We start from the raw sequence: 13,006 nt of genomic DNA, 5'->3' as shown, positions 1-13,006 counted from the left end.
CTGTTTTGAATTAACATCAAAGTAGAGTTTTATACTTTGACTATTACGCCTCTGCCCTTTATAATGTCCAGAAGTCATATAATAATAATAATACTTGTAATAATAATATAATAATAATAACAAAAACAATAATAATTATATATATTACAAGCAAACTCACTTTGTCTATTGTGAGAAAGATAAAGAGTTTACTAGGCAGACATGGAAAGTAGCCAAGTTTCATGTTTCTATCACAAAGTGCAGATAAGAATAAGAAACTGAGCAGTAATCATGACCTTGAAGCTAAAACCTCAACTGTGATACATAAATTGACAGCAGACAGAAGCACAATTGTACCATGGTTCATTACTGAAACTCAAACATCTTTAAAGTTATTGAGCAGAATCAAATGCAACCATTAAATATACACATGACCAAGACCTTGATAATCATCTGAAAAACTAATAAACTTACCAAAAATGTTCAACTTGACTTCAATAATTTCATGATATTTATAGTCACATGAAATTGTTCTCCAATACTATTGATGTGCATGTCAGTGTTCACATTGTAATAAAGTCCCAATAATTTCTCAACCTTTGCAGCAAATATATTTCTCTCTTTTCATAACAAATCTGTAAAATAAACACCCAAGTACATCAACTATATACAAATAATCCTATACATTCACTTGTCTTTTTCTTCAATGGACACACCCTGCTGATATGCCAGTCGAGCTCTTTTTGCGGCTTTGGCAAAGATTTCTTTAGCCTTCCTTTTTGTCAGCACTGACTTTTTTGGCTCAGTGTGCAATTGTTTCTTTTCCCTCTCAATGACAGCCTTTTTCCTTTCAAGCTGGTGCTTGTATTGGCGACATGCAGTGCGCATATTCTGACAGAGGGCTACATTTGTTCTCTCATGCAAGAAATCTTTCTTCTTATAGTAATTAATTATAATATTTCCAGATATTTTCTGAGCTTCAATTTTTCCGTATGCAGCTTCTTTTGAAGGTGCTGTTCCAAACTCTTCCAACCGTGATTACCGTAGAGCAGAGGTCACAAAATGCCAGTCCTCTAGCGTTCAGTTTTCTTATAAACTGACCAACTAAATTTCCATCAACTTTTCACTCCAGCCATTCCCATTTCCATATGTTTCTTAAACCTTTATCTGAAGTTTTCATGCATGGTCTCTCTTAACAACTCAGGATGACATTTTTGCAAGCATGCTTCTTCTTTCCATTGCCATCAGTTTCCATTACATGAAGATTCATTGGATGAATTTAAACCTTTGACCAATCAGAATACTCTTTACGAGAGTTCTGTGCTCACTAATATATGGAACAAATAATTTACAAGGGTCATTGCAGAATGGTAGCAAACTGTTTTTTTAAAAAACGAATTGGAGATGATATAAAAAACAGACTATATCAAGAAAAATCTGATTCATGTCAGGAGAAAAGCGGAATTCTGCTTTAAAACAGAAAAATCATGTCTGTAATCAATTCAAGAGGAATAGTGACAACAAGATTTTGAAAATTGACATCATGGCAGACATATGATATTCAGTGTACAACTGGCACCATTTTCATGTAGGACCAACTAGGTATCATAAGCTATTGACAAAAACCCCATCATGATATAGCCACCCTTTGAGTGGAGTAGAGATAACAATATTTTCTAAGACAGTCACCATAGTGGCCATATTAATGGTTAGCAATCGTCTTTAAGAAGCATTTAGTCACCTAAAGAAGTAATCTGTCAAAAAGCTCCAGCAATGAGTCAAAATGACTTCCCATTTACGAGAAGTAGCAAAAACAAGATTTTTAAGATCACCATGTATTGGATATCAGATGACCATGTATTGAACATCAGATGAACATCATTTTAATTTAGGATCAAGTGAACATTTATTAAAAACCATTCATTGAGGAGAAGTAGCGATGAACAGGATTTTCGAGATGGCCACTGTGAGAGCCATACTAGGCATCAGAGTGGAACCATTTTCATTTAGGACAAACTCAACATCAAAAGGTGTCTTCTGGTTGAAACACCATGGCCATATTGGATCTCACAATAATACCATTTCATTTTCAAAACAACATGACATCATATGAGGTCTTTGGTGAAAACACCATGTTAATGAGACTTTCCATTCTGGAGGAGTAGCGGTAAAAAGATTTTAAAGATGGCTGCTGTAACAGTCATATTGGACATCAGATTGGAACCATTTTCATTTAGACTCAACTAGACATTATAAGAAGTATGTTTGTGAAAACCTCATTCTGATACAATTGTCCATTCCAATTTCAAGATGGTGGCTATATGTCAGCCAGATTGCACTGCAGTTTTTCACCTGAGGTCAAATGGACATCATAAAAAGTCTCACATCAATATGACTTTCTATCTAGGTGGAATTATGATAGCAATATTTTAAAAATGGCAGATGTGGCAGCCATATTGGATGAAGGGCCAATACTGTTTTTATTTAAGACAAACCAGATAGCATAATAATGGTAAGTCTGTTAGTGAAAACTCCATTGTTCATATATGACCATCCATTCAGGAGATGTAGCAAAAACAAGATGTTCAAGATCACTGTTGTGGTGACCATATTGGATGTCCAAGCAGCACCATTTTCATTCATTTAGTACCAAGGAATGAATATATGTTTAAAATTTCTAGGCACTCCCATCCTCCAAGTTTTATCAAAATATTATCAGACATATGGCTTCAAGAATGGTAGCAAAGCTCAACCAATTACAAGATTATTTTATTAATATGGACACTGGTGGCCAAGTGGCCTAGGGCAGTCATCTTTACGGGTCACTGCCATCTCATCACTGTACACATGGGCTCAAGTCTTGGGCTTGACCAATGAGGGTATATGAGAAAGCTGTCAGTAGCTTCCTGTGGGTCGGTGATTCTTCTTTTCCTCCACCAGTTATACTGGCAGCCAATCTTGAGCTGAGAAATAGTGTTCACCCCAGAACAACAAGTACATTAATATGTGTGACTGTCATAGTTTATGGAAAAAACACGTCTGAGATTTTGAAAATATAAGCCCATATTCCAGATCCAGAGCAGTAAGAAGCAAATAGTGATGGGTAATACAAGACAAATGCTGGGCTATAGAAAAACACACTTAGCTTTGTGGCCAGGTTAGCTAGTGAACAAGAGCTCCAAGTGGGCCCTATATCACTCACTGCCCATGACATTACCAAACATTTGAACATAAGCAGTATTGTAAAAAACAAATCATGCAAATTATCTCCCAACTTATATCATGCCTATTTTACTATAATAAAATAATAATGCTTTCAAAAGAAGTGTAATTGTTACCTTTGCTAATAATTGTGGTCATCCAAGCTCATGTTATCAAAAGTGGATGATTAATATAGTCTCCAGATTTTGAGATGTAGCAAGGACGGCCATTTGGATCATTTCATTAATGTTTTATCTCATATTTTAAACCCTGTTTAAGACAATGATACAATAATTTATATCAAATTAAAATCCAGCCCCAAGAGTGATAAAAAGGTAAGGAAATAAGATGAAAGGTTACATCACTGAGCATGGAATCACTGTCATAATTATCGCATTCAAACAAAATATTGGTGATACAAGTCTATTAACAAGTTTTATCAGAATCCTGTGAAAATATAATCTCTGTGGTAGAGTTAACAAAATTCATCCAATCAGATGGAAGATAACCTTATTAATATGCATAAATTTCAATCATAATAAAATTCATTGAATACTTTATCAATACAAGTCTATGTGTCAAGTCTGATAAAAAGAAATCTGTTCAGAAATCTAGTTCCTCAAGTGTTAACAAGCTCAGCCAGTCAGATATGTTTTGTTCTTTCTGCTAACTGCACTTATCCAAGTCCTTTATAATTTTAGCCTACTCAGCAAGTTTGATAATAATTGGATCAGAAATGCAATGTCTTGAGTGGTAACAAACTCAGTCAATCATATCCAAAATCACCTCATTATTTTATGTGCAAGTCCCATTAATTATTGAGCTCCTGCGAGAGCTTGATGGTTTAAGCCAACATTCCAAGTTTGATCAAAACTGGATCAAAAATATACCTTTTAGCAACTGGAAAAGATCTTAAGGATATAAGCCCAAATTGTTATCACAGATAACAGCATTATTATAATTTGCAGCCAATTCTTTAACTCTTAAATATAAAATTTTGAAAACTTTTAATAAGAACAAAACTTGTAAGCAAAAACTGTCATGATTTTTATGGTATGCAAACAATATGGATGAAAGGTGTATGAAAATGTTGGAACCATGAAAACATGATGGTCAGTAGACTAATTCTTGTAGGCTGCTGTGCAGGAAATATGCTACCTATGGTATGACTGGGGCAATAACCAAGCCTAGTTACCAAGAATTAATCTGAGACATGACATAGATACAGTATGGCAGATCGTTGATTTGTTGTTTGTTTTTTCTTTAATGTACTTGAATTGGGGTGGGTGGGCAAAAGTGTAGTATTTTGATTGTAAGGGATGGGATTGGAGATGCAACAGAGGGACAGGGAAAGAGGGCAGATGAACCCATTCAAACTTTTCTAAATCTGCCACTAAATGTAAGTTATTAAATGCAAATCTGAATTATGCACATCCCTCTGAATTTCAACATTTAAGGAACTTACCTTCTCACCTTTGTCACCAGTGCAAATACAGACTGTTGATGCGCATCCTTTACATGCCTGCAAATGGAGAGAAGCTAGTGAGTACCGAAGCTATTTGTTGTTATTATTAATATATTTGCTACTTATTATTACTAATACAATAGCTACTTATTATTATTGCTACCACAGTAGCTACATTTTATTATTACTAACTACTTATTATTACTACTAATTCAGTAGCTAGCTATTATTATTAAAAGTACAGTAGCTACGTATTACTATTACAGTAGCTACTTAACATTATTACTAGTTCAGTAGCTACTAAGTATTATTACTAATACAGTAGGTACTTAATAGTATTACTAATACAGTAGCTGCTTAGTATTGTTACTAATACAGCAGCTACTTAATATTATTAATTGTACAATAGCTACTAAGTATTATTACTTATACAGTAGCTGCTTAGTACTATTACTAGTACAGTAACTACTAAATAGTATTACTAGTACAGTAGCTACTTAATATTATTACTCGTACAGTAGCTACTATTATTACTAATACGATAGCTACATAATTTTATTACTAGTATAGTAGCTGCTTAGTACTATTACTAGTACAATAGCTACTAAGCATTATTACTAGTACAGTAACAATTTAATATTATTACTAGTACAGTAGCTACTTTGTACTATTACTAGTACAGTAGCTACTTAGTATTATTACTAGTACAGTAGCAACTTCATATTATTACTAGTAGCTACCTATTATTACTACTAGCACAACTGCTAATTAGTATTATTACAAGTACAGTAGCTACTTAGTATTATTACTAGTACAGTAGCTACTTATTATTACTAGAACAGTAGCTGCTTAATAGTATTGCTAGTACAGTAGCTAATTATATTGTTACTACCCACTTATTTGTATGACTTTTTCAGTAGCTACTTATTGCTATTATTATTACTGGTATAGTAGCTACTTATTATTTTTACAAGTACGGTAAGTACTTATTGTTAGTTACTTAGTATCATTACTATTACAGTAGCTACTTAGTATTAATATTACAGACAGTAGCTATTTAACAGTATTACTAGCAAAGCAGCAACTATAGCCTGAATCAACTTTGCTATCCAAGGCTCTGATATGATAACCCTATCGACACCTTGGTGGATCGAACAGATATACTGGTGCTTTGTCCAAGCAACATCTATTGGATTTCACAAGTTGCCTCCCTTACTATGTAATGCCGGAATATGCACTGATATCATGACGGAAGTAGTAACAGTATGCCCCAACGCTGTATTATCGAGGGCTCTACATTATCGCGGCAAACGGGATTTTCCGAATAATTTTGGACACGCGCCGTCGAGCAGTCGTTTACAAATGTAAAGCTGTAACCAGAAAGAACACAACTATCTTATAGCACAAATTCCCCTAAAAAGTCAACATTTTTTATTAATTTACATTGAAAAACAATGAATAACACCTTTGTGTAAATTCCATGCAATCCCGTTGATCATCATACACAAAACTCCAGTCGAACTTGCTATACATGATATCGCTTTGATTACGAAATAAACTCAGCGTATCATCTGATGTTTGATGATTATAGGTCATATACCGATGGTGACGTACATGTCCTTACAAGGTTTAGCTTGGAATTTCATTTCATGGTAGCCAATATGGACCCAACTTTGACCAAATGTTGCATATGATCATACTTCTCGTACGTAAATAAGAATACAATAACAGTTAAAGTTTTGAAATCAGTAATATTTCAATAATAATAATATTAATAATAATAATTTTGTATACATTTATATTTATTGACCCACACTGCATTTAAAATTCATATAAAGTTAAATAATATTTGGTTTTAATTTGTAATGTTGTTATTCATGGATTTCCACTTTAACATTTGTGTGTTCGATCTAATCATTGGATCCTTTCGTAATTTTGTGAGGAAATATTCTGCCAGTGCAAGGGAAGACATTTCTTCTCACAGGTAAGTTGCAATTTATGTTTATTATAAACACGCGTGCTACTATAGCTAGGTATACACCGCGATAATATAGAGTTGTTTGCCCATGGTACGTTAATCTTGGTCAGCCACCCTATGCAGTTTTATTTACATTTTCGCGCTTTGATTGACAAATATATTTTATAGGAATAAAAAGAGGGACAGTCATAGAAACTTTACAAATTATTAGTAAGCAGCAATAGCGAAACAGTTTTAATGTGTACCGATAAAAACCATTAAGTACCACGATAATACAGCGTTCTGATATACTTAGTGAAGTCATTCTCGAGGCGAGAAAATGTTACACTGCAAATTTATATAACTTTTTGACAAACACTGTCACACCATATGGCAAATTCAAAACTTTTCAAACACTAGATACGTACTTTTAATAGAACTGATCAGCTTACGAACTGGACTGCTACTTTAGCGATTTTCAGAGCTAACCTACATTGTTATATATACGACTTAACCCTTTGCCATCTTGCCGAAGTGTTGTTAAGTAAACTCATTTTATAACTTGCTGCTCAGTGTTTAGGAATACACTACTGTCGGGCATTTCTGCGCACCTAAGGATTTTGTTTCCAATATTGAAGCAAAACGCGTACCGAATTCGAGCGATTGACAAAAATAAAATACAGCAATGCTTACCATCTGAAAAGATGCAATTGTCACCAGATAATTCTGTTCAAAATAATATTGATTTTGGACACAGGGGATACCACCCCCCTGTTTTCCTGACTCGCGATATGTCGGCCTATACAGCGCATAGCTTTGAAAAGATGTAATGTTTATCCATCTTGCTACAGAAATGAAATATATTACTTTGGACTGTTTCTGTCAGCAGTTCAGTCGGTAATTAGGTCAGGTTTATAGCTAGTTTTATAAAATTCAACGTACAAATGCCAATAAATGGCAAGAGATATTAAGCAAACTAAACCGATCTTTTAAAAAAGTTAGTAAAGTTCAACATTTTATGAAAAATAAGCTATTACGTGGAAGAGAAACAACAACGAATAGGATGTAATGTGTTTACAACGCTTTGTTGATAGGGAAAAATTACAACAGAATTTAGAAACAGACTATACGCTAGGGAATCTGTTGAGAATTTATGTTCTAGTGGCAAGTTGACACGTTGGGTAGCAGACGATTTTGTATGTGTGGGACAACTTCTTGCAAAATGTAAACTTGGATTAAAATAGTTTTGTTTTAAGGTACACATTTCCATCTTTTATATAATGTATTTATTTGTATGATTCCAAAAGATGCATAGTAAATAGAATTTTCTGGGTTACATTTTCAAGAAGGTCATGGAGTGGGTCTTCACGTTGCCATTTAGAAATCACATTTTTATGTGCATTTCGAGTCTAAATGTAGAATATTTTTGTACACTTTATGAATATCACTTTTCTTAATTAATGTACAATTCTTCTTTCTGGATACAAAATGGATTTTTGACCCAAAATAGCACGTGATAAACTGTTTACAGAAATGATGTATCGTTGCGCAGAATTACCCGACGCGCAGAATAGGCCGACAGGGCGGGTATATGTCGGTGAAATTGAAACAATGCTTTTTGCATTTTTGATTCACCCGGATTGTGCTAATTATTTGGTTGGTCGGTTGGTTGTTGTTGGGTTTAACGCCATTTATCAGCACACAGCTATACATGGTGACCAGTATTAATGGTGGAGGAAGAACCCGGGAAAACCCCAGAAAGAACCACCTACCCACGAGAAGCTACTGGGAAGCTTTCTCACATACCCACACTGGCTGAATCCGAGACTCGAACCGGCGCAGATAGAGGTGAGATGGCAGTGATCCGTAACGGAAAGCGCTTTAGACCACTCGGCCACTCAGGGCCCCCTAATATTTTGGAGTCACCGCGATGTGAATCCTAATGCACAATCAGCGGCAATTTGCTTAAATTACCGTACGTAAGAAAAACCTTGAATACATTTTTAAATGACTTTTTTTGTTTACTTGTATAAATTCATTAATACCTTTACATTAATTTAGTTTAGGATATTATTCTAAAAAATGTTTCCTTTTTCTAAATTTGTGCAAATTCCCGATCTCCAAAAGCCAAAAATTTTAACGGCTGTTATATTTAGATTTTAGTTGTTGAACAGTTCCTGGCGTAATATCTTAGGATTTAAGTGGGGGGGGGGGGATATAAATATGTAAAGACCCTAATAAATCCAAAGAAGTTAATGTTACAGCTTGCAACTCGTTTTTCATAATGCCTTGCGCATAGCTATATATAGGGTTATCACATCGGAACCTTGGCAAGTGAAGATGAGTATGAATCTACCTACCCTATTGTTTGTATCCCCCTATCGATTTAAAAAAACGAAAACTACAAATGAGGTAAAAGATGCACACAATGTAATCAGTTTATTTATTAATTTATAATTTAAAACCTGATTTTGCTCAGCGGGGGCCCTAATGCCGTTATCGTCTGCGCGTTTCACCCCAAACGGATATTTTCGTTGTAAAAGACAACCATGCTCACCAGTCATTTTCAGTTTCTGACAAATCCATTTTCAGCGACAAGGTGTACCCACAGTTACACATGTATGTACATAGAAGGAAAATACTATGTCGTCTGCTTCCTATATTTACAATGTCGAAGCAAGCAAAAGAAAAGAATGACAACCACAAAATTGCCTTTCACGTGGATTTAACAAGCGGAGTAATGTCTATGTACGTGATGCAAAGGGATAGAACTGGAAACTCCCAACATTATGGTAATTTACGTAATTATCCGCCAGTTACCGAATAGGATAAACTATGTCACAATGTTGTCTGAGGAACTAAACTCCCCGATAGTGAACTCAACATAGCGCAGTGTTGGTATGGAAAGTCCGTTACACATAAAAAGGTGCAGAGAGAGAATGCCAGTGTTAGGGACACTGGTCATTCAGGTTAGAAATTATATGTCAATGAATGAATTGACAAAGTTCTGTCACTTTTTATCACTTTAAAGTTTTCCATTAAAATCGGTAGAAGGCACAGAAAAAAAAAAACAAAAAAAAAAAAAAACGGGAAGGTATAGTCAGAGTATAGTACAGTAGCTACTTATTATTACTGGAACACTAGCAACTTAGTAGTATTACTAGTACAGTACCTAATTAGTTTTTTTTTTTAAATACTATTACAGTAGCTACTTATTATTATGACGTCTACGATTGATACCCATTACTGTTGATAGTTCAGTTGCTACTTACTATTATTAATAGTACAGTGGCTACTTACTATTATTAATAGTACAGTGGCTACTTACTATTATTAATAGTACAGTGGCTACTTACTATTATTAATAGTACAGTGGCTACTTAGTATTATTACTAGTACAGTACCTACTTAGTATTTTTACTATTACACTAGCTACTCATTATTATTACGTCTAAAATTGCTACCCATTATTGTTACTAGTACAGTGGCTACTTACTATTATCACTAGTACAGTGGCAACTTATTATTTGGAGTACATTAGCTTATTATTGTTACTAGTACAGTAGCTACTAATTATTATTAATAGTACAGTGGCTACTTAGTATTATTAATAGTACAGTGGCTACTTAGTATTATTACTAGTACAGTGGCTACTTAGTATTATTACTAGTACAGTACCTACTTAGTATTTTTACTATTACACTAGCTACTCATTATTATTACGTCTAAAATTGCTACCCATTATTGTTACTAGTACAGTAGCTACTAATTATTATTAATAGTACAGATTAATAGTAATGTGGCTACTTAAAATTATTATAGTGCAGTGGCAACATGGTATTATTACTGCTCAGTGGTAATTTATATTTATTTCTGATACAGTAGTTACCACCATGTCGGCCAATTCTGCGCGTCGGGTAATTATGCGCAACGATACGTCATTTCTGTAAACATTGGAACACGTGTTATTTTGGGTCATAATCCATTTTGTATCAAGAAAGAAAGATCGCAATATAATTAAGAAAAGTGATATTCATAACGTGTACAATAAAATCCCGCAGTTCGAATCGCAATGCATATGAAAATGTGATTTCTAAATGTCAACATGAAGACCCACTCCATGACCTTCTTGAACCTGTAACCCAGAAAATCCTATTTACTATGTATATTTTAGGATCATACAAATAAACACATTATTTAAAAGAGGGAAACGTTTACCTTAAAAAAAATCTGCATCTTAATCCAAGTTTCCAATTTTGCAAAAAGTTGTCCCACATGTACAAAGTCTTTTGCTACCCAACGTGTCAACTTGCCGCTAGAATGGGATTCTCAAGAAATTCCCCGGCGTATAGTCTCTTTCTGAATTCTTTAGTAATTTTTTCTTCATAAACAAGACGTCGTAAACACATTACATCCTATTCATTGTTGTTTCTCTTCAACATAATAGCTTATTTTTTCTAAAATGGTGAACTTCACTAAACAAAATTACATGATCGGTTTAGTTTGCTTAATATCTCTTGCCATTTATTGGCATTGTTACGTTGAATTTTATAAAACTAGCTATAAACCTGACCTAATTACTCGACTGAAATGCTGACTGAAACAGTCCAAAGTAATGTATTTCGTTTCTATAACCCGATGGATAAACATTACATCTTTTACAAAGCTGTGCGCGTTATAGGCCGACATCTCGCGAGTCATGAAAACACGGGGATGGTATCCCGTGCCGCGTCCAAAATTAATATTATTTTGAACAGAATATTCTGATGACAGTTTCCTCTTTTCAAATGGTAAGCATTGCAGTATTTTATTTTCGTCAATCGGTCGAATTCGGTACGCGTTTTGCTTCAATATTGGAAAACTTAGGTGCGCAGAAATGCCCGACAACAGTGTACTTATTATTAGTAGTAGTACACGGTTTTGATAAACAATATAGGACAGTGGACAATATGTTGAAGTCAAAAGAATATGGTAATTAAATTTTGCTTCTAAACTTCATATAAATTCCTCAATAACCGGGAGAACTTCAGCAAAGACGCTGTTTGTAACATTTTTGTAGCCAAACAATAATGCGCGCCCACGTTTCGAAATTCCTGGATCCGCGCTTGCTAAAGTAAAAAGAAAAATGTAATTTATGACCGTATTCATTAGTTCCGTTTTATTAATCTTTTAGCAGGTGCTAATCCAATCAAAACTAAAACCTGCCCATAAAAAAACATAATAATTTATTTTTTAAATACTTAATAAACGTTACCAAAGTTTTTCGTTGACCAATTGATACCGCTGAAATTAGTTATCATTCAATTTATAAAATAAAGACAAAAGGCTTGAATTCTGTTTGATCAAAGACTGAATTTCAGGTAAGTTTTAAAATAGGTTTGTTACATATTCAGTACAATAAATAGTCTTCGTTGAGCCAATAATATTGTAGCTGTTATTGCGAACGACATCTGTGTACCAAAATGTCTTCTGCCATGGGTTACAGAAATCATAAACATGTTTATGACGCTTTGCAGTTACAACTCTCTGGAACACTTGACACAGTGGTCAGTAACGTTGATATGATCGTTTAATTTTGTCTTTTTTGGGTTGGGGTGCAGTATATACAATGAAACACGTATATAAAAAAAGATCAAATTCCGATCAATTTTGAATCTTTTATTTTTTATACTCAAACGCAGGGTTACAAAATAAAATAAGTGTTTTCCTCACTTTTTGATTTTATAGCAATCTTTTGTCGAATTCTTCAACAAACATCTGCGTTTAACAAACCGACATTGTTTGTTATGTATTGTTAACTAACAAAAAGTGGTGGTGTAAAACAGACATCGTCGGATGCCGAGCTTGACAGTAAATCAAAATTAAAATAAAATTTGCACGGACCGAATCTATAACAGGCCGACTTAGTTATGAGTCGACTCGGGCATGGGCCAATCAAGACAGTCAGGATTCTAAATTAACTTAGGTTGGACAGAATATGTCGACTTTGTCATGGTCAGATTCAGGAATGGGCCGAGATCTCCAGTAAAAACTTAAAGAGTTTTTATATTATTAACAAATAAAAAAAGAAATATTTCTTAAAAATTATTAAATTCCTATATATGACAATATACTGAATGATATACAATTAATTGAAATGTGCGATAGAATAATTTCGAATATTTTATATCAGTGACTGTATTTACTTCTCATATTTGTACAACGCTTCATTACACAGGCAGACTGATTTACCGCATACGTAGAGAGCTGTAGATCGTATGCAATAACTGCTCCCTACGACTCGCCTCCAGTCCAATACGCCACTGTTGCACTTGATTACCGTTACAATTTAATTGCGAAATTATTTTTTCTTACTAACTAAATATTACAGAAGAAGAAAAAATAAAAAGGTTACAGTTGCTGTT

At 34.1% G+C, this 13,006-nt stretch overlaps 1 protein-coding gene across 1 annotated transcript in view; it reads right to left on the bottom strand.

Annotated features, from left to right (window-relative positions):
• Positions 1 to 13,006, bottom strand: part of LOC149799904 (uncharacterized) — a 148,412-nt gene that overhangs the window by 134,355 nt on the left and 1,051 nt on the right. The window contains exon 2 of the mRNA XM_089959354.1: positions 4,646 to 4,702. Coding sequence (XP_089815480.1) covers positions 4,646 to 4,702 — 57 coding nt within the window. The remainder of the gene's footprint in view (positions 1 to 4,645; positions 4,703 to 13,006) is intronic.

The sequence above is a fragment of the Sinohyriopsis cumingii genome, chromosome 5 (assembly GCF_028554795.1).
Source record: "Sinohyriopsis cumingii isolate HCF-2022 chromosome 5, ASM2855479v2, whole genome shotgun sequence".
In the NCBI taxonomy this organism is placed as follows: domain Eukaryota; kingdom Metazoa; phylum Mollusca; class Bivalvia; order Unionida; family Unionidae; genus Sinohyriopsis; species Sinohyriopsis cumingii.
The sequence above is the reverse complement of the archived record's forward strand: the minus strand, read 5'-3'. Positions and strand labels throughout refer to the sequence as shown.